At 42.9% G+C, this 21,245-nt stretch overlaps 1 protein-coding gene across 3 annotated transcripts in view; it reads right to left on the bottom strand.

Moving 5' to 3' along the window:
- Window positions 1-21,245, bottom strand: part of Pcyt1b (phosphate cytidylyltransferase 1B, choline) — a 90,164-nt gene that overhangs the window by 42,925 nt on the left and 25,994 nt on the right. Inside the window, exon 1 of one of the 3 annotated variants that reach the window (XM_050126453.1) lies at window positions 590-773. The exons of the other annotated variants lie outside the window; for them this stretch is intronic. Within the exon in view, the coding sequence (XP_049982410.1) occupies window positions 590-646 (57 nt within the window). The 5' untranslated portion in view covers window positions 647-773. Of the gene's footprint in view, window positions 1-589; window positions 774-21,245 lie in introns of those variants that run through there. 3 annotated transcript variants of the gene reach the window in all.

Raw genomic sequence — 21,245 nt, 5'->3', positions numbered from 1 at the left:
AGGGGGATCACAGTGAGTTCCTCAATATTCCCCAATGGATCAGGTTTCAAGGAGTGAGACCCAAGGGGCTAGGGGAAGTAGTGGAATACATCTGAAGGGCCTGCCAGAGCAACATTGCGCTCCTAGAAACCAAGCGTGGGCACAGTCCCTTCCCCCGCCTCTTTAACTGACGCATCAGGCATATTAAGAGCAAGTCCGGCATGGTGGCTCACACACGTAATCCCAACACTCAGGAGGCTGAGGCAGAAGGATGGAGAGTTCAAGGCCAACCTGACTAAGACCCTGTCTTTAAAAATAAGAACAAATAAAACCAAAAGAAGTCCTAGAGCTGCGCAGTGCCTACCATATGCCAGGGGCTGGATGAGATGACCTGGAGCCATCATCTCTTTCTGGCCTCCCAACACACTATGCTGCGTACACAGTCCTATCCTTCCATAGGATACCATCATCCTGGGCCTATTTTACAGAAAAGGCAACCGAGGCTCAGTAGGATTAAGAAATATGCTAAGTCATGCCCTTGGAAAATCATAATGCCCGGCTTTGAGCATCTTCCAAGCGACAAGGGCAGTCTTCAGATATTTAGACTCACCCACACCCGGGACACTTGGCTGAAAGGAGCCTCATATTCGGAAGCGTGGCACGACATCTCCTGTAATTCACACACGCACACACGCACGCACACACACACCAGCCTGGCCAATCACAAATGCCGATGTCTCTTCAATGCAAAGGCCAACGCTGATAGCTGCAACCGGAGAGAGCCAAAAAGCACAGCAATTCTGGCGGGCTGCAGATAACTGCTCCTGTGGTAGCTTCCCCAGCTACCAATGGCTAGAGGCCCCGCCCCAAGCAGCCTGGGCTGACGCTCTGGGGAACGCTGAGAGAAAGATGTAGTCACTTGGAAGCTTGCCCAGGAAGTGGCCCTGCATTTTTTAGTCAGCCTCTTAAAATGAAAACCTCACTCTCTGCAGACAGAGGAAGACAAAGCCGGTGGTGTTTTTGTAAACAGGGCAATCCAGAGTTGTCCGTTTGCAGGCTTTGAGCTATGTCATTACCACAGTCACCACTAAAATCTTCCTCGGTGCTTTGGTTTTGTTTTCCGAGCCAAGGTTCACTAGTCACTGTAAACACCGGGCACAGCGCCGCACGGATAGCTTATCAGAGCTGGAGACAGGTGCTAGTCCTTAGCTCGGGAAGATTTGACTGTGGACGGATCTAGACATTCGAGCAGGGGATGTGGCTTACTTCTGCTGTTCGCTCATTCATATTTCTTTAATCACTCATTCATTCACCCAAATAGAGGTCAGGTGCTATACTAAAATCTGAGGTTAGATGTACAGATAAGACTAGCCTATCCTTGCCCTTAAAAATGTTTTTTAAAGATAGGGGCTTGTTATATATCCCAAGCTGACCTTGAACTCAGAATCCCCACGCCCGGTCTTCCCGAGTGCAGGGCTAGCAGGCATGTACCTTCATGCCTGGAAGGTAGTCCTTGCTGTTGATGAGACCATGTTCTCCAAGACACAAGTTCTCTACACTGACAAGAACAGAACCCTGCCCTGGCCCCTATATCCTATAGCCCCATTCACACCACCTTCCGCTCTGCAGTAGGAATCCTGCTGTAGTTTTGTCTCGAGATCCCCCAGTTAGCTGCCTGAGACTTCTGAACCTCCCACCTGTCCTTCAGGACTCTGGAAGCAAACTAAGACTTGGGGAAAAGAATTGGGAAATGTGATTCCATCTCTTTTATCCTCAGATACATTGAGGCGACTTTGTGGGCTCTAAAGGACCAGAGAAACATGTGGGATGTGGCACAGGAGTTCCATCTGTGTTTGTAAGACTCGTGTTCAAATATCCTTCGTAGCCCCTTCTGAGTGCACACACTAATTAGACTCTTCCGGCTAAAAACACTCACTAAAGGTAGCGCAAGAGATGGGGCCTTATTTTAAGGCACAAAAGTGGAAAGAGGGAGTAGGCAGAATGTGGCCTCAGTGTGCCAAGAATTCTGCACCAACCTGGCTGTTGGAGCATGGGCTTCTTTCTGCTCCATTTCCATGTCTCTGCACCCTTCTACCACAGTCAAGTCTCTGCTTGCTTTCCATTCCCCAGGCTTTAGCTTATACATGGCTCCCTTCACAAATTCCCCCTAAGACTGTTTTATTTGCTTGTTTGTTTGTATTGGGACAAGGGCTTACCAGGTAGCCCAGGCTGACCTTGAATTTATAATCTTCCTCAGTGGTAGGTGGTAGCTGGCCTAACAAAGCCCTGGGTACCATCTCCAGTACCATTAAAAAAATTGTAAAGTAGAATCTGTCGGGCTAAGCACATACTTTCTTTTCTTTCTTTTTTTTCTTTTTTTTTTTTTTTGCAGTTTGAATTTTTTTGCAGTTTGAATCTGAGTGTATTTTGCAGCTCTCAAACGAGGGTTTTTATACAAGAAGAACAGGTATTACAATTCTTAAAAGATGTGTTCAGTAAAGCAGTTACAAAGAACAAATTATCATAATCACCTGGCACAAGAAGGCACAAAACCAATCAAGTATTACATTTCCTGGTTAGTGGGGAAGCTCATATTTTCAAATCAGGTCACAACCAGAATTGTTTGGAGCTGTGGCAGGTATACTCTTGGGTCCAATACTTGTGGCACAGAAAGTCAGGGCTAACCCAACATTGCCCCGTTAGAGCTAGCCATACGTGTGGTGAGAAAGTTCTTTGACTTTGTGTGTTTCTAAAAGCAAGTTCTTTAACTTCTCTGAATTCAGTCTCATCTGTGAAAGGGTCACTATCTCGCACGACTGTTGTGAGAAGCGGAGCTCATAGGCACATTCTACCATTCTATTGTCCCTGCAGTTGCTGTCCTTACTCAGTAAACCACACACAGCACTACGTGTCTCTAGACAATGGTAGATAACATAGGTCTCCATACAACCAGGAAAAACGACTAATGAGTGCCTTCTGACAATACGACCCAAAGTCGTAAAGTGGTTGCAAATGAGTGTCTTTATGTGCGTGTGCTCATCACGCCCACGGCTGTTGTGGGGATAAGCCACAGGCTTGTAGGATCCCTCAGAAGCCAGGAGAGGGCAGTCAATCCCCTGCACCTGAGTTACAGGCAATTGTGAGCCTCCTGACAAGGGTACTGCAAACCAAACCTAGGTCTCCTGGGAGAGCAGCAAGTTCTCTTAACCACTGGGCCATCTTTCCAGACCCAAATGGGCATATCTTCCATTAACGATTCATTACTTGTTTCTGGTTTGTTTTTGCTATTGTGGGTATTTTTAAAGATAGAGTCTTACTATCTCTCTAGGCCAGCTTAGCTGTAACTTGCTAGATAGCCTAAGCTAACCTGGAACTCATAATCCTCCGGCTGTACTCTTCAAATGTTTGGATTATATGTGCATTCCACCATACATAGTCATTTTACTTATGTGTTTGTACGAACAGCGAATCTTCATCAGATGATCTAAAATAAACGACTTTAGAAATATCTTATGTATTGGTCACAAATCTTATTAGACAAAGTATTGTCATAGCATAAGGAAGGTGTATTAAGAAGGTGTGGCATTTAAGCAGAGAGAAAATTTTGAAATAACCTTTACTGAAAGACGAAGATAGCGTTTATGGGTACTGTGCAGTTTGCTGTTGATTCTCGTGACTTGGAAGCAGGGAAATGGGAGACCTGAAGCGATGGAAGACAGACAGAATCCTAGGTGCGGTGCAAGGCTGTGCTTGTGAGTGCAGCATGCGCACAGGGGAGCTCCTGCAACAGCAGCTGCCAAGGAAAGGGCCTATGTTCCGTAATATACAAGACAACTATGCTTGGGACAGGGACAATGTCAAACTAAACAAGTGGCAGCCCTGCTTCCCGGAAGATTGCCTTTCAAAGTGATGCAGAAGAACCCTTGGGTTGAGCATGAAACACTCTACAGGAACAGTGAGGTGGCTTAGTGGGGGAAGGTACCTTCCGTGCAAGTCTGGTAACCTAAGCTCACAGTTCCCAGAACCCAGGGAAAGGGAGGCAGAGAGAACTGCCTCCACAAAGTCGTTCTGTACAGTATGACCTCTACACCCACGAATTAATAATGGGAATTGCAGATTTTAAATTAAAAGTAATTAAACTCTATATTCACCAAGACTTAGTGAGGGGCTGGCAAATACCAGCTACCTCCTGTGACTTCAAGTAATATTTGCTCAGTCTGAACACTTTAGACTATATTGTTTTCTTTTTTCTTTTCTTTTTTTCTTTTAATTTTTATTTATTTATTAAAGATTTCTGTCTCTTCCTCGCCACTGCCTCCCATTTCTTTCCCACTCCCCCAATCAAGTCCCCCTCCCTCGTCAGCCCAAAGAGCAGTCAGGGTTCCCTGACCTGTGGGAAGTCCAAGGACCTCCCACCTCCATCCAGGTCTAGTAAGGTGAGCAACCAAACTGCTTAGGCTCCCACAAAGCCAGTACGTGCAGTAGGATCAAAAACCCATTGCCATTGTTCTTGAGTTCTCACTGTCCGCTATGTTCAGCGAGTCCGGTTTTATCCCAGGCTTTTTCAGATCCAGGCCAGCTGGCCTTGGTGAGTTCCCTATAGAACATCCCCATTGTCTCAGTGTGTGGGTGCACCCCTCGCGGTCCTGAGTTCCTTGCTCATGCTCTCTCTCCTTCTGCTCCTGATTTGGACCTGAGATTTCTGTCCGGTGCTCCGAATGGATGAAGGAAGTATGGAATATATACATATTAGAGTACTACTCAGCAGTAAAAAACAAGGACTTCTTGAAGTTTGCAGGCAAATGGATGGAAATAGAAAACACTATACTGAGTGAGGTAACCCAGACCCAAAAAGAGGAACATGGGATGTACTCACTCATATTTGGTTTCTAGCCATAAACAAAGGACATTGAGCCTATAATTAGTGATCCTAGAGAAACTAAATAAGGAGAACCCAAAGAAAAACATATAGGCATCCTCCTGAATATTAACCTTCATCAGGCGATGAAAGGAGACAGAGACAGAGACAGAGACCCACATTGGAGCACCGGACAGAAATCTTTTTTTTTAATCCCTTTTCAGGAGCAGAACAAATCATTTGTCTACTAAGGAATGCTCATTAGGTTTTGTTTTCTCCACATAAAAGCAATGGACCAACCTCAGAACAATTGGAAATAAGATGTGTGGGCCTCCTAGGAGGAGGGAAGATGGGGACAAACTGGCCCTTGAACTATCTAGATGGCTACAAAGGACCAGCATCCCTATTTATTCCTTAGCATTTACCAAAGCCCAAAAGCTTAGTAGTGTACTCCGGATGTATTCCAGACATAGGCCTGACATAGGTCAGACATAAAAGCCAGGCCCAATAACACAGTAAAACAACTAAGTCTTTGATTGTATACATAGTGATTCATATAAAATGTCAAATTGGTCAAATTTGCTCACTAGTTTGTACAATAGCTCTGTAAGATTTGTCCAGTTTCCTACAAACTATACAGGACCTGTCTTTAACAGATGCCGACTGATGACGAGAAGCAACAGCAGTGGTAGACCCTTGCCACTCAGTTGTCTTTTTGGCTCTCTCTGAACTAAGGAAATGCTCAGGATTCTTAGACAGGACAAGGAGACCTCATAGAGAAGATACTGAAGCTCCTGATAACCAGGAAGGGCAAGAAGCCTCAGCAGTCAACTGAAGGAGTAAACGCATGTGGCTGATGTTTTTACCCCAACTTCGAGAAGCATGGCAGATGTCTCGCATGTAGCCTTTGTGAGCCTCATCTTGGGCCAACTCTAAGGCACCCAGATTCCGTTTTCTACTGTTTATTAGCACAAACTACACAGCTAAGAGATGCATGATTGTCCAGAAGGTAGATTTAAAAGAAGGAACAGGAAGTGACTCCGGGCAGCAATCCACCACAGTGAAGAGCGGCCCTTTCAGAAGAGCAGAAGAGCGTAGCTAAAGAGGCACACACAGCTTTTGGTCATTTCATAGCTGGAACCAAAGTCCCATTCTTGTCAACATACAAATCTTAGAAATCAAGTGACTAGAATAGTGCGGGCCATTGGAACCATAGCTCATGCCTCCCTGGAGAAGCGTGGGCCAAGCTGAAAGCTGGAGAGACACAGGAGATTGCTGTTCAGCGTAAGAGTGAGGACTTTCAAGGAATAAGGAGCCCTGGCCCAGTGTGCTGAACCTCACACGTACAAGGGCCTTGTGAGACCATAGACTTGGTGCTAGGCCACAGTCAAAGTTCTTCCTGCTCAATTTAAGATTTCAGAATACCCAATCATTGCTTGTGAAAATGCTTCCCTTTCGTCGCATGTTCCAGTTATGTAAACTATACCACAGGGTCATAAAGAGCCATACTCCCAAAAGGCTTTCTAAGGGAAGGATATTGTATAGTGGACATTGCTTGTGTAGAATCTCCTTGACTGAGACTTGTATAGAAGAAAGTATTCAAGAGACTGAGGCAGGAGGCTCATGAGTTCCCAGCCAGACTAGGTCAAATAGGAGTTCAAGGGTAGCTAGGGCATGTGCAGGAGTGTGTATATGCACTTGTGTGCACATGCACACACACACACACCGACACACATGCTCTTGCACATGAACACAGACATACATGCACACACATATATATGCATGTATGTGCACACAGAGAGAGCTATTAAGTGTACAATACAGCTATTACTCAAGTGTAAAAGGCAATAAAATATTACACTGAATAGGAAAATCATAAATAGAGCCAGAGAGATGGCTCAGTGTTTAAAACTGCAGACTGCTCTTGGCAGAGGACCCAAGTTCAGTTCCTAGCACCTACATCAGACAATTCATAGCAGCCTGTAGCTCCAGATGCAGGAAATTGGATAGCGTCTTCTGGATTCCATGGACACATGTGTGTACACATGCACACACCCATACACAGACATGCACACATACACATAAGTAAAAATAAAATAAATCTTAAAAAAAAAGAAAAGTCAAGCCAGGCATTGGTGGCACGCGCCATTGATCCCAGCACTCGGGAGGCAGAGGCAAGTGGATCTCTGTGAGTTTGAGACCAGCCTGGTCTACAAAGTGAGTTCCAGGACAGGTAAGACTGTTGCACAGAGAAACCCTGTCTTGAAAAACAAAAACAAACACAAAAATAAAAAAAGAAAATAACAAGAGAAAAGGGAAGAAAAGAAAAGCCACAAAACCATAATATTTCCTTATTGTTGAGGGTTAATTTTATTTTTTTCTTAATTAAAGTAACATTCTAAACATAATTGTGAATCTCTGATTATTTTATTTGGATAGATGCCTTGAAGCTAAATTACTCAGATCAAGGCTGTAAACATTTTGAAGATAAACATTTGAAAAATGTTTTAACATATATTGGTAAATTACCTTCTACAAAAGCTGAATTATTTACACTCACATTACAATGTATGAAAAAAATGCCATCTCACTTTGTCAATTTTATAGACCAAAAACGGCGTCATGCTGTTTCAATTTGCATTATTTTGATTAGAAGAAAGATTGAACATCTTTCAAATGTTTATTAGCCATTTGTATTTTCTTCTGAGAATAACCTATCCTTTGCCCACTTTTCTATTGTTGGGAATAAGTAGGCTGAAACTGTTTAAAAGCAAAACAACATCACACGGTTAAAAAGTTACCTGAAATATCTTTTTAAAATGCATTTGCAACTTTATTTAGATTTGCCGTGTAAGAGCTCCATTAAGGAAGAACCCACACAGCTACTTCATTGCAGTCATCTGGACATCTGAGGGTTGTAGTTATGAACACACCGTGGCTGTGCACTCATGCACAGAGCTGTGCAAAATCAAGGCAGATAAAGTCCTGGCACGAACTGGATCAGGGAGGGAGTCCCAAAGTACCACCACTACCTGAGGAGCTATTGACAGCTAATGGCTGCGGGGAGATGGGCAATTGGTTTTCTTCAGGGATGCAGCACCTAAGAGCCTATTTTGCTTCAGTAAATGGTCCCACGCCCATGTCCACACAGGCAGTAAGTACTAAGTGAACTCAGTGAGCTTAAAAATAAAAAAGCTCATGAAGTTAAGAGGGAAACATGCTGAAGGGGATGCGGGAGGCATTGGAGAAGAGGGCATGGGGGATGGGGGTGAGTTCGATAGTTTGGTTTTTAAAAGCATAAAAATTAGGGCAGTTGTGTGTGGTGGTGCATGACTTTAATCCCAGCTTGAGAGGCAGGAGCTGGTGTATATCTGTATGTTTGAGGCCATCCTGGGTTACACAAAGAGTTCCAGGATAGCCGAGGATACAGAGTAAGACCTCATCTCAAAAACAAAACCAAACCACAAAAATTAAAAAAAAAAAACAAAACAAAACAAAATAAAGTGAGTGTCTAGGCACATGCATCTAAGTCAGACTAGTAATCACAGCCCTCTGCAGATCTGGGGTGAGATACCGTATTGCCCCAGTGTGCGGGCTTTCTAAAAACACTGGCCACCCATAAACTGCAAGGCTCCCATGTGGCTACCTTCAGAACACACACCAGTGGCTTTCAAATAGCATGAAGAATCCTAGAACTGAACCTGAACGCACGTGTCCCTGATTATAAAATGTCTGTCTCCTTCCCTCACATTTTAATGGGTTCAAGATCAGGAGGTGTCTCCCCATAAATCTTGCCGTATAATCAGTGTTGGCTGGTGTTTCATGTGTGACACCTCGGAAATGGAAATGCGGTTTACAGTTAACAGATCTCAGATTTGTGGCATTAGTAGGCACTGGTACTAAGAAAAGGAGCCTTCCTTGGAGGTAAGAAATTCCTTACTCGAAGTTATGTTTCCTCAGGCAGTTGAGCTTCAAGAAGCAGCCACAGATTGGATTCCTATCCCCTTTCCATCCCCACCCAAATCCTCAGGTGGCTTAAAAAGAGTAAAAATTGGCAGCTTAAAGCTTGCTTTATTTGGGGGCAAAGAAGGAAATATAGATGAGTTTTTTATTTTTTTACTAGACTCTGGGTAAGGGCCAGAAGTGTAGCTCAGCAAGAGAATGCTTACCTGGCATGTGCCAGTCTGCGGGTGCTAGCTAAACATCAGAAGATAAGATCAGGTGGGAGGGAAGGAGCCCGCGGGAGTGCGGGAGCACCTGCTGTAGTCGTCAGCATTTTAGAGAGGTAGACTACAAAGACGGCTTTAACTCTAAGCAGTTCCAGAAACCAGGAGAATAAAGGTACCAGGTAGTATCATTGTTCTTCTGTTTAAGAAAAAGAAAAGCTATTGAGAAAAGACCAGCATTCCTGGTGGCAAGTTCTGGAAGAAATCCCCTGCACCGTGCTGCCTTAAACGGTATGTTGCATGATGTGGTTGCAGCCCTACAAGTTCAATAACAGCTCCTCGATGAAGACAGTTTTGTTTTGAAGGTTCGCCTTCATAGCGCTCTTCTCCGTGCAAGGAAGAGCCCCAGACCAAAAAGAAAAACAGAACCCATCCCCAAAAAACCCAAAAAACAAAACAACAAAACAGCTGAGAAGAGCATTTCTATAACGGACACAACACACAGTCTCTAAACGCAGATCTCCTCATTACAGCACCACTTAGGGGTAAGATTTGGAATACGTAGCCTATTGGTTCCTTGTGCAAAAAGCAGAACACAATGAGATGGACAGTGAGTGACTCTTGCGCATATATATATATATACATATATATACATATATATATTTCCTTTTCATCTCAGTAGTCAAGAAAGGCAGCATCACTAATACCTAATTCTAACATATGAATTTATACCGGCATTCCATCCCTGTCGTGGTAAAGTCTATATATAGTGTCTGTGGCAGTTTGAATGTAATTGGCCCCCATAAGCTCATAGGGAGTGGCATTATTAGGAGGGGTGACTTTGTTGGAGTAGGGGTGGCCTTGTTGGAGGACATGTGTCACTGTGGGGGTGGCCTTGGAGGTTTCCCTTGTCCAAGCTTTGCTCAGTGTGACACCCATTTCCTGTTACCTGCAGGCCAAGATGTAAGAACTCGTTCAGTTCCTTCTCCAGCACCATGTCTGCTTACATGCTGCCTTGCTTCCTGCCGTGACAATAATGGCTAAGCCTCTGAACTGTGAGCCACCCCAGTTAAATGCTTTCCTTTATAAGAGTTGTCATGGTGTCTCTTCAAAGCAAGAGAAACCCTAAGTCAGTGTCCTAAGGGGAGAGCTCAAATTGGGTGGCCTGGCTTGTGGTTCACCTAGGCTTTGATCGATGCCCTTGTGGCAGATACTCCCAAGAGCAGCTAGTGGCTTAAAACATTTCCTGCAATGAAGGCCTGGAGAGATGGCTCCATGGTTAGGAGCCCATGCTGCTCTTACAGAGGACCTGAATTTGTTTCCCAGCACCCACATCCAGGCAGCTCACAGATGCCTATATCTCCAGGAGAATCCCATGCTTCTGACCTCTGAGGGAATCCACATTCAGGTGCCTATCCCCCACATATACATAATCTAAAATAATGAGTCTTTCAAAAAATATGTATTATAACAAAATAGAGAAGCAAGGATAAAAGCAGCACAGGTGAACGAGAAGAAAATGGTAGACCTTAGATTGGGGATGTAACCCAATTGGCAGAGGACTTGCCTAGCATATACAAAGCCATGAATTCCAATCCCCAGCACCACACAAAACCAGGCTTGATGTCACATGCCTATAATCTCAGGACGGGGGAGGTACAAGCAGGAGGATCCCAAGGCCGAGGTCATCTCTGCCTATACAGCAAGTTGGAGGTCAGTGTGGGATACATTAGACCCTGTCTTAAAACAAAATAAAATGAGGCAAACAAAAAAAAATCAATTAGCCACAGAGGAGAAAGAAGAAGAAAAGGAGGAAGAAAGACAGAGGCTACTCTTACTCCCTGTATGAGTTCTTGCATCAACCACATGGTTAGGCACAACCAATGATAACTTAACGCCATCTGACAAGAAGACAGCTGAAATGAAAATTATTATGCAGAAGATTATTAGAAATGCCAAGATGCTCCAGTTTGAGCATATATCATACTTCAAGATATCAGCTAATGGAGGAATAGAAAGCTATTGTAATTATCACAGTACTCTAAAATGAAGCATTCAGAACATGAAGACAAATGATTCTTTTAAGTTTCGTGTTTCAAGTCATGGGATACTCAACCCAACACTTTAAACATACTGTCATATGTAATGATAAATATTTAGAAGTATTTTTTCAGTTTCCTGTAATTTAAAAGAGAAAAAAGTCTCTTCTTCCTGCCACAGTAAAATAAGTAACTAACATGTAGGAGGGGAAAAAACCCCGATGTCAAACTAAAATGCACTCTTTTGTCAGAAAATATGTTTAGAAGACATATAGAAAACATTGCTGAGAATTGGAAGAAACAAGCATTAGAACAAATTATGTAGTGTAGGAGGTTTGCTATGCACTCAGATTGAGCACAGCTATTTCTAACGTGTCTCAGCTTGAAGCATGTACAAGATCGAATTTTAATAATAAAAGTGCTTTTCTGAGCAATGGACAAATATGCTCCAAAAAAGACAGACTCTACAAAAATTAAAATAAATTAGCCAAAGCTAATTTATGATTTTATGGGGAAACAGTGGAATTATCAATGAGGCGATGGTGTTGTCCTTGGCTCCTGATCACCCATCTATATCAGGAATATCATTCTGTCTTCCTTATGGAAATCTTCCTCTATTAGCCCTCAAAATGTTGCTCCCAGGGTTCCGTCCTGGGAGACTGTGGGAGTGAAGAAGAGGGATTGAAGCAGAATTCCTGCAGAGACAGGTGGATGTGGGGAGGATTAGACAGCCTTAACAAGCGAGTGCTCTTTGGTTTTCCCCTCTAAGCCTTTACTATCAATCCATCCCATGCCCCTCCTATTATGCTGACTTCTAACATCTCTGGTGAGCCGTGTGTCCATCTTCCTTTGTATTTTATGGAAAGTGCTACATACTACATCATGTCTGACTTGTGAGATTTAGCTGCATTCTGGCTGGCGATTGTCTATTCTTCTTTCTCATTGCCATATAGCTATACTAGAACCTATTTACCAGACCGTTTCTGGTTAAAACATACTAGGAAGTTGTGTGTGTGTGTGGGGGGTGTGGTCATCTGTACAGGTTTCTTTGGAGAGGAATTACTGGGTCAAAGTCTTTCCTTTGGTACGGGGATGTAGCTCAGTGATAGACCACATGTCTAAAACAAAAAGGCCCGAGCTCATTCTCCAGCATTGCAAAAACTAGTACTCACTTTGAATTTCTAATTGTACTACAAAGTCTAGATATCAGATTGGATTCCCACCCCCAGTCCTGAAAATTAAAAATGTGCCACGGAAGGGTTAAATACAGCATTCTTCCAACTACAGCCACACATGTTGTTTCTGAATCCTTGGGGGCTCCAGCAGGTAACTTGTGGCTCACTGGTTTGAGGCATATATGTAGCTTAGAAGTCAGACAGATTCAATTTGAAATCCCTGCTTAATCCATTAGTATCTAGTGTTTGGGATTTTTTTCCCTTGATTTTCTTATAATGTGGGGGAATGGTGGTTCTTATTCCACGAGTCTGTGGCCTGTTTAAATGTGTTGAACACACATAAGGCATTCAACACAGTGCCCAATATAGTGTGACTATGTGACTATGAATGGCTATACCATTTCTCCATCACCTACAGAGAAAAATGAGTAAGACCGCCAGCCTGGAACCAGCATAGAACAATTACCTTATAACTAAACAATTTGGCGCTACAATACACTTTATTATGTGACTGTGCCTACAGTCACTATTAGGCATGCTAGAGATGAAGCATAGAAACCTGTGTGTCCTAGGAGCGTGCTTTCAACATCATTCATTTGGCAATAAGCTCCACACATCATTCACGATGTTTCTATTAACCTATTATTGCTGTTGTTATTTTTCTTAAATGCCCATTTAAATAACCCTCAGCGTCCTTTTACACTGATGTCAGGTTCAGCATGCATGAATTACGGAGTGGAAAACAAAAACACCAAGTCAAAGACTTTGGCTGGAGGGAGGAGATTATATGAAAATGAATCCTGCTCAATAGGCTAGCCCTGTGTGGTCCTGCACATTATTACACAGGCTTACACTACCAGGGCTCGCTGCTTTACTTTCTAATCACTGTGTTTTCAAGTCGGCCTTCAAGAGCATTGAGTGCTAAACTGTCTTTCCCCAAGCAGGGTCAGCTTCTCCCAGCCTCCCTTATAACCCAGTTCATGCTGGGATAAAGAGGAAGGTAGGAATGTTAAAACAATAATACTATGGTCCGAGGCCAGCAACGGGTAATCAGACCCTAGCAAGGTAGATGCTGTTACCTGGGAGATTATTGGAAGAAAATAGGCCCCGCTTGCATTGCCTTAGCTTGTTCCTACCTTCCTCCTTTTCTCCTTTTCGTCCTGCCCCCTGTGATCAGAGGAAATAATTCTTTTTCTATGTATATTTCCCTATGAGTCACTGAGAAGCTTTGCTCGGACTTTAGCTAAAGACACAGGAGCTTCAAGACTATTGCTTTTCCTGTTGCTGAATTTTAACCCCAAGCACTGAACTTAGATGGACAGCATCTGTTAAGAAAGCTCCTCTAATTCAATGTGATACTGTCAAGCCTCGAAGAAAGCCAATGTTTCAAACCTCAGTATTATGAAACAGGTAAATTAGGAGGTTATTGTTCACATGAAGAGAAGATTCAGCATGGCTTTCTTTAAACAATGAATAGAATATAACAAATACAATTTGGAATACATTCAATCTTTTGAGGAGGTACCTGAGACAAAAAAGCAGAAGTCAGAAGTGGTTTGTGCAAGATTAATGTAAAATTTCAAAGTACTTTGTGAATATTTCTTACACTTATTTAGCCAGCGTGTCTTATCATGAGATTATTCAACCTATTTTGGCCAAAAATGAATAAAATGAAACAGAAGCGAGGAGTGGCAGAGACTTTTGACTCAAGTCAAACACACCTACCACAGTGGCTCCCACTCCACGGCAAACTGTCGCCTATTTCCCTCATCTAGGCTGCTAGAATTGGAGTATAGAAGAAAAGTGATTTGCTTAGGTCCACACAATAATTGCAGGACAAAACTGTGACCGAACGACCCAGCAGGCTTCAATGAGTGAAGACTAGGTTTCAGCTTCATCAGCCTGCAGCTCTTTCACTGTGGGCCAGTCCAGCTCCCTCTGGCTAACCCTAGGTTCATCTTGTTGGCAGCTGATGGAGCTCCAGAGGCCATGAAGGACCAGGCTTGCTCTCATCATTCTGCCTTATCAAAACCCAACATACCCTTTCCCGTCTCTCTCTGTCTCTCTGTCTCTGTGTGTGTGCGTTTGTGTGTATATGTGTATGTGTGTGCATGCACGTGCATGTATGGAAGTCAAAGGTTGATTTCAGGTGTCCTACTTAATCATTCTCCACTTTGTTTTTTGTTTGTTTGTTTAATTGGTTGGTTTGTTGGTTCATTGGTTTGGTTTGGAGGCAGAGTGTCACTCTAATCTTAGAGCTTGTTTAACTGGCTAGATTGGAAGGACAGTCCCAGAGAGCTTCTCACTCCACAGAGCTGGAATCATAGGCTTGTGCCGCTGGGCCCAATTTCTGGATCAAATGCAGATCCTCATGCCTGTGTGGTAAGTATTTTACCAAATGACCTGTCTCTCCAGCCATTTCTACCTGTCCGACTCCTGGTCTGACAACCTCTGATATGCTCTGTGACAGGACCCAATATCCCAGAATACTACAGAATGATACTTTCGCACCTGCCAGAACCAAGCCACTATTACTTTCCCTCTCCCTTTAGAGATGCTATCAGATAAGAGGGACCTTCAATTTTCTCTGTTCTTTCTCCTAACTTAATTGAGCCCAAACATTCTTTTTCTACCTGAAGCCAATTTTTCTATATTGCGTGGGTGCCCGACCTCTTGAGGCTCAGGGGAATAGCATCCATTGTTGTCTATGCCACCTACGCCTTCTCCCTCTCCCACTGTCACGTCCCCATTTACATTTAAGTACGAGTTCTGTCATCTTAAAAGAATGACCCAATCAAAACCTTTGGCATCTTGGGTGAATGGAAGGAAAGAAAACCAGAAGAAAAAGAAAGAAAGATGGAAGGAGTGAAGGAAAGAAGAAAGAAGGATAGTTTCTCTTGCTTCTAAATGCTTCTTTTCCCTCCTCTGGCCACAACAGATTCTATTTGCTTTCCCCCCTCAGTTAAGCATCCCCTTCCTCTAAAGTGTCCTTAGCCTAATGCCTGCTGTCTGTCCTCTACTCACAGGGCTTTACCAAAACATAACCACTGACCGTTTCCTGAATCCAATGTGAAATTCTTCCTTCTGTCTTTTCACCTCATTTGATCTCTCTGCTGACTTGGGATGTTCTCTCTGGGAACTTACCCTCCCCTTGATACCCTGATCTCTCAGTCATTTAAGCAATATATTTCTCTTTCCTTTCCAAAATCCTTCCTCTATTGGCTTTTTAAGTGTCTTCCTTGGGCTTCTGGCCTGGAAATATTTGGGGATAAAATTAGATTAAATTTAGCCATATTTCATGTACACACAGGCACGAAGTAGGAATATTCTAGTAGATTTAATTACAGCTCTTCTGTTCTCCTCCCCAAGAACACACAAGGATGTTTTAGTGTGCATTGATTCTGTGCTGGCTGGTTTTCTGTCAGCCTGACACAAGCTAGTCATCTGAGAAGAAGAAACCTCAATCGAGAAAATGCCTCCAGAAGACTGGGCTGTGTGCAACTCTGTGGTGTATTTTCTTGATTGACTGATGTAGAGGGGCCCAGCGGCACCTTTCTTAGTTAGTGATTTATGAGGGAGGGTTCATCCCATTGTCGATTGGGACACTCCTTGACTGGTGGTCCTGGGTTCTATAAGAAACCAGGCTGAACAAACCAGGAAGCAGCTCGCCTCCGTGGCCTTCACCTTAACACCTGCCTCCAGAGTCCTGCTTTGGCTTCCCGAGACACACTGTGACTTGGGATATGGGAGCCAAATCAACCCTTTCCTCCCCAAGTTGCTTGTGGTCAGGGTGTTTCACCCCAGCAATAGTAACCTGTAGTGATAAGGCACAGTGGGCCTGTTTTTCGTCCATCTGGCTACACCCAAAATAACAACACACAAATTATATTCATTTAAACACTGCCCGGCCCATTAGCTCTAGCTTCTTACTGGCTAGCTCTAGCTTCTTACTGGCTAACTCTCACATCTTGATTAACCCATTTCTAATAATCTGTGTAGCACCACAAAGTGGTGGCTTTCCGGGAAGATTCTAACCACCACCAGTCTTGGGTAGGAGAAGCACAGCATCTGCCTGACTCTGCTTTCTTCCTCCCAGAATCCTGTTTGGCCTACTACACCCACCTAAGGGTTGGCCTATCAAAAGGCCAAGGCAGTTTCTTTATTGACCAATGCAAATAACACATAGACAGATGACCCTCCTACATCAGTAACCCTGACTTAAGACAAGCCCCTAGAGTTAGCCTTGTCACAGGGCTGTCTAGGGTGACCAATGATTGGTTTTGGTTAGATTTGGATTTTGTGTTATTGTTTGGTTAGTTGGCTGGGTTTTTTTTTTTTTTTGTTTGTTTGTTTGTTGTTTTTTCAAGACAGGGTTTCTCTGTGTAACAGATCTAGCTGTCCTGGAACTTGCTCTGTAGACCAGGTTGGCCTTGAACTCACAGAGATCTATCTTCCTCTACCTCCCAAGTGCTGGGATTTAAAGGCAGACACCATCAAGCCTAGTCCAAAGCAAATCTTTTGGAGGCATTTCTTAACTGAGAGTCCCTCTCCTCAAATGACTTCTATTTCGGTCATGTTGGCATAAATCTAGCCAGGACAGCACCTTAGCCTCCAAGTGCTGGTATTACAGGAGTGAGTCACCCACCATTAATATTATCCTGAGGCATCTTTCCTGATAATTATTTCAATCCACTTTCTTCGAAATCCAGAAGGTGACCCACTCTCACTGTTATCAATTAGATGTCCATCTCTTCTATGCAGCTTCTACAATTTCTACCTTCCGTTTAAAAGTCTCCCTGGAGCTCCACAAACACTGACTAGATAATAGTAAATGGAAATCCCTGTGGTGTCTTTCACATCACCCACACACTCTTCCTTCTTGATGCTCCCCTGCAGTGACGGTACCTGCTTGCTGGATCTAGGAAAACTAGTCTTCCTTGACCCTGATACACTCTTAGACTAAATTATCAAATCCTGATGCATTTGTCTCTTTAATATCTCCCAATTCTGTCCAGTTCTTTCCCCACTTACCCCCATAACCTCAAACTCATTAGCTCCCATCTAGATTGCTGCAATAGCCTACTAACTGAAACAGAATAGGTTAACATAGAAAATACAAGAGTACAAAATGGGAGGTGGTGTTCAACTTTTCTTCTGGCTACATGTATGTATGTGTGTATTAAACACCGAAGCTTCCTCTTTTTTGGCAGTACTGGGGGCTGAACCTAGGTCCTCATGGATGCTAGGCAAGTGGTCTATCACTGAGCTACAATCCCAGCCCTAAATGAACTGTACACTATAAAAAGTACTTATTATTGTGAATTCTCAGAGCTCATCATAAACTGGACTAGGCAAAAGGTGTCTGAGTTTCCTCTAAAGCTATATGCGGCCACTGTGCCTTTGAAACTCTATTCTGAATTGAGATGTATCTTAAGTGTACTGGATTTTAGACTTTGCATGAAGAAACAGTAGCAAATGGCTCAGTGGGTAAGAGTACATGTTACCCAAGCCTGGTGGCCTGAGTTCAGACCCCCAGAACCCATGTGAATGCTGGATGTGGTGGCATATCTCTGCCATCACATGTGCCAGCTCATGCACCTCACACGCAATCATGTACACACACATCATATGCACACAAATATATACAAATAATTTTATATGGGTGGCATTTTGACATAATAGTAATTAATGATATATGAAATTAAATAAGATATAGTTTTACAATTGATTTTAGTTTTTAAACTGTGACTGCTAGATAACTTTAAATTATATGTGTGACTTGAATTATATTTCTATTGGATAGCACTGCTCTAAAGGCTGGCATGTGCCACTCACAACAGGTCAATGAGATCCTAACAAATAGACTTATCCTTTGTGTGTGTGTGTGTGTGTGCACATGTGAGGGTACACTTGTAGGTATGGAGGCCAGATATTAACATTGGGTGTCCTCCTCAATTGCCTTCACATTGTATTTTGAGATAGAGTCTCTTACCAAACCTGAAGATTACCAGTTCAGCAAAACTGGCTAGCCAGCAAGTCTAGGGGATCTTCCTGCCTCCACCTTCCCAGTGCTGGGATTAGAGATGTGCGTGTGCTACCATGCCTAGCTTTTACATGGGTGCTAGGTATCAAACTCAGGTCTTCATGTTTGCAAGACAAGCTCTTTACCAACTGAGTCGTTGTCTTAGCTCCAGACTGTTTCCTTTCTTGTCCCAAAATATATACGGCTTATATAAAAGAGAATCAGGAAATAAAATCTCTCCCTCCAATGGTGGGACTTTTCTTAACTTGGGGATAAGGTTAACAGAGTCTTCCCTGTTGGGAAGCACTGCTCAATGGATAAAATATAGCTTTTAAGAAAGCCCAACCAAGGGCTGCAGAAATGGCTCAGAGGTTAAGAGCATGGGACTGCTCTTGCAGAGGTCTTGAGTTCAATTTCCAGCACCCACATGGTGACTCACAACCACCTGTAATGAGATTTGGTGCCCTCTTCTGGTCTGTAGGGACACATACAGGCAGAACATTATACATAATGAACAAATTCATCTTCAAAAATTTTTTTAAAAGAGAGCTTAATATATTAAAGTCACACTTGCAAAAAATGTTATTTTAAGGGATTTCAGCATCCTGGCATGCATACACATACCAGATTACTGTCTTATAGTAAGTGGAAGTGATTTTTTTGTTTTGTTTTGTTTTTCGAGACAGGGTTTCTCTGTGGCTTTGGAGCCTGTCCTGGAACTAGCTCTTGTAGACCAAGTGGAAGTGATCTTTAAAGGTGGGACCTGGAGTCACTTATTTCTCTCCACATCACCTGGTAAATTACTGTATTTAGAAGTTGCCGGCCCTTGACTGGCTGTGAATCTGCTTGGTAAGGGATTGAGGGTTCTCTCAGTTACTTTCTAAAGTCCTGTATTATTTGGATGCTTTAACTCCCAGCTATCTGAATGATAACCTATGCATCCTTGTGATTTCTATATGCCCAAATGCCAAAATAAACCAAAGTACTGATCTTTTATTTGACTTAAGCTTTTTCTTCCCATAAGGGGCTTAGCATTAGACAAATGGGTGCTTGGAAGAATAGTGAGAGGAATAAATTCATTGATTCCATGGGCAATACACCTGACTACTATCAATCTGTAAGAAATGGATGTTGCATTTGTACAGGGATCCAGAAGGAAGATGTCTAACTATAACCTTGGGCAGAATTCCAGTTGGCCAGAGTAAACAACCAAGGAAGCTTATGGTCATTTATTTCCACCAATACAGCACATTAAAAGCCTCTTGCTCTTAAAATCCATGCTCCTCTAAGTGGCTAAATAGATGATGATACTAGTAAAGGAAACAGGCTGGTAGCTGGAAGACCAGTCATCTTTTTGAGTACCAGTGGGTGAGTATCTACATCCCAACTGACATAATGCACCTTCTGCAAGACAGCAGTCTCTTGGCACTACTCCACTTTGAAGTAAAACCCCAAATGAACTCCTGCTAACAAGGCATATTGAACCAGCCTTTTTTTTTTTTTTATTTCCAAAGCCTTCTAAGCTAATCAGTGCCACATCCATCTTCATGGAACTGACTACTGCAGGCTAGAATTACAGCTTCCTTCTGCCATCAGAATGGACCCCTAGAAGAACTTGACCAAGGTCGTTAACTAAATCCTCAAGCAGACAGCTTTTAGGACAGCTGGTCCTTGTTTCTAGAGCCCCTGCCGGCCCCAGAGTATTTGTCTAGGCGTAGTCAAAGGGCTAGGGAGACTTGAGGACAGGCCATGCCTGAAAGAAGTGCTCTTCCCTCAGGAGTTAGGTTTCCAAGGACGGTTGTTACATCATATTACCTAAGGCCACTCAGTTTTTCTTCTTCAGGTCCAAGCTTCTGAGTCACCTTACATCATATTTTAGCAGAAAACATTAAAGAACAGAAAACCAGTGAAGAATAAATAAAATAACGAAAATTTCTTAGAAACATCTCTAACTGTATACTATAGTAATAAGTGCAATAAGGTTATACTCCTGAAATATAAACTACCACAAAAGTGAAATAAATTTCAGTGATTACTTTTTTTTTTGTTTTTGTTTTTCGAGACAGGGTTTCTCTGTAGTTTTGTAGCCTGTCCTGGATCTAGCTCTGTAGACCAGGCTGGCCTCAAACTCACAGAGATCCTCCTGCCTCTGCCTCCCGAGTGCTGGGATTAAAGGCATGCACCAGTATTGCCGGGCTCGGTGATTACTTTTATAATTTCTTCAGCAATGCTAATTTATTCTCTTTAGTCTTTTCCTTTTGAGTTTTTCTGCAATGTGGACTAAAGCAGCTTGGAAGACTGTGTGTTTCTCCCTTGAGAAAAATTTCACCTTGAGTCAGGTGGTGGTGGAGCACTCCTTAATCCCAGCACTCGGGAGGCAGAGACAGGTGGATCTCTGTGAGTTTGAGGCCAGCCTGGTCTACAGAGTGAATTCCAGGACAGGCTTCAAAGCTACAGAGAGAAATCCTATCTTAAAAAAGGAAAAAAAAAATCACCTTGAAGTATGATTCAATAGCATCAATACCATTATAGATTTGCACCTAAAATGATATGGATCCCTTTAAAGCCTAGTTTATTCAGGAGATGCCAGCTTCTGTCTTCCTTTTGATGACTGGGGAATTTGAGTATGGAGTTTCATTCCTAAGCAGACCTCCCTCAAATCATTCATGAACTTTCCAAAGATACTTAAAACAACTCAATATCTGCAACAATATCTATTGACAGATGTATCATGAGTGACCCACATATGATCAGGGGTCATGAATGAATGGAGTGGATGGAGAAACACAGACTTTATAGCATTTGGATAACCAAGTTATTAGCAGTGCTTCATGATCAACAGAAAGAACTAGGTAACACGAAATGGTAATTTCCCATTTTACTGCGCTCCTCCTCCTTATCATCATCAAAAAACTTCAAGTAGCATGAGCCTTAGTTACTGAAATAAAATCCCAGGCGAAGGAAGTTAGTTGTGATAATGAAATAAAAATGTAGAAGATAGCAAAC

The sequence above is a fragment of the Alexandromys fortis genome, unplaced genomic scaffold (genome assembly GCF_014885135.2).
Source record: "Alexandromys fortis isolate MF-2015 unplaced genomic scaffold, M_Fortis_MF-2015_v1.1 scaffold_256, whole genome shotgun sequence".
Lineage (NCBI taxonomy): Eukaryota > Metazoa > Chordata > Mammalia > Rodentia > Cricetidae > Alexandromys > Alexandromys fortis.
The sequence above is the reverse complement of the archived record's forward strand: the minus strand, read 5'-3'. Positions and strand labels throughout refer to the sequence as shown.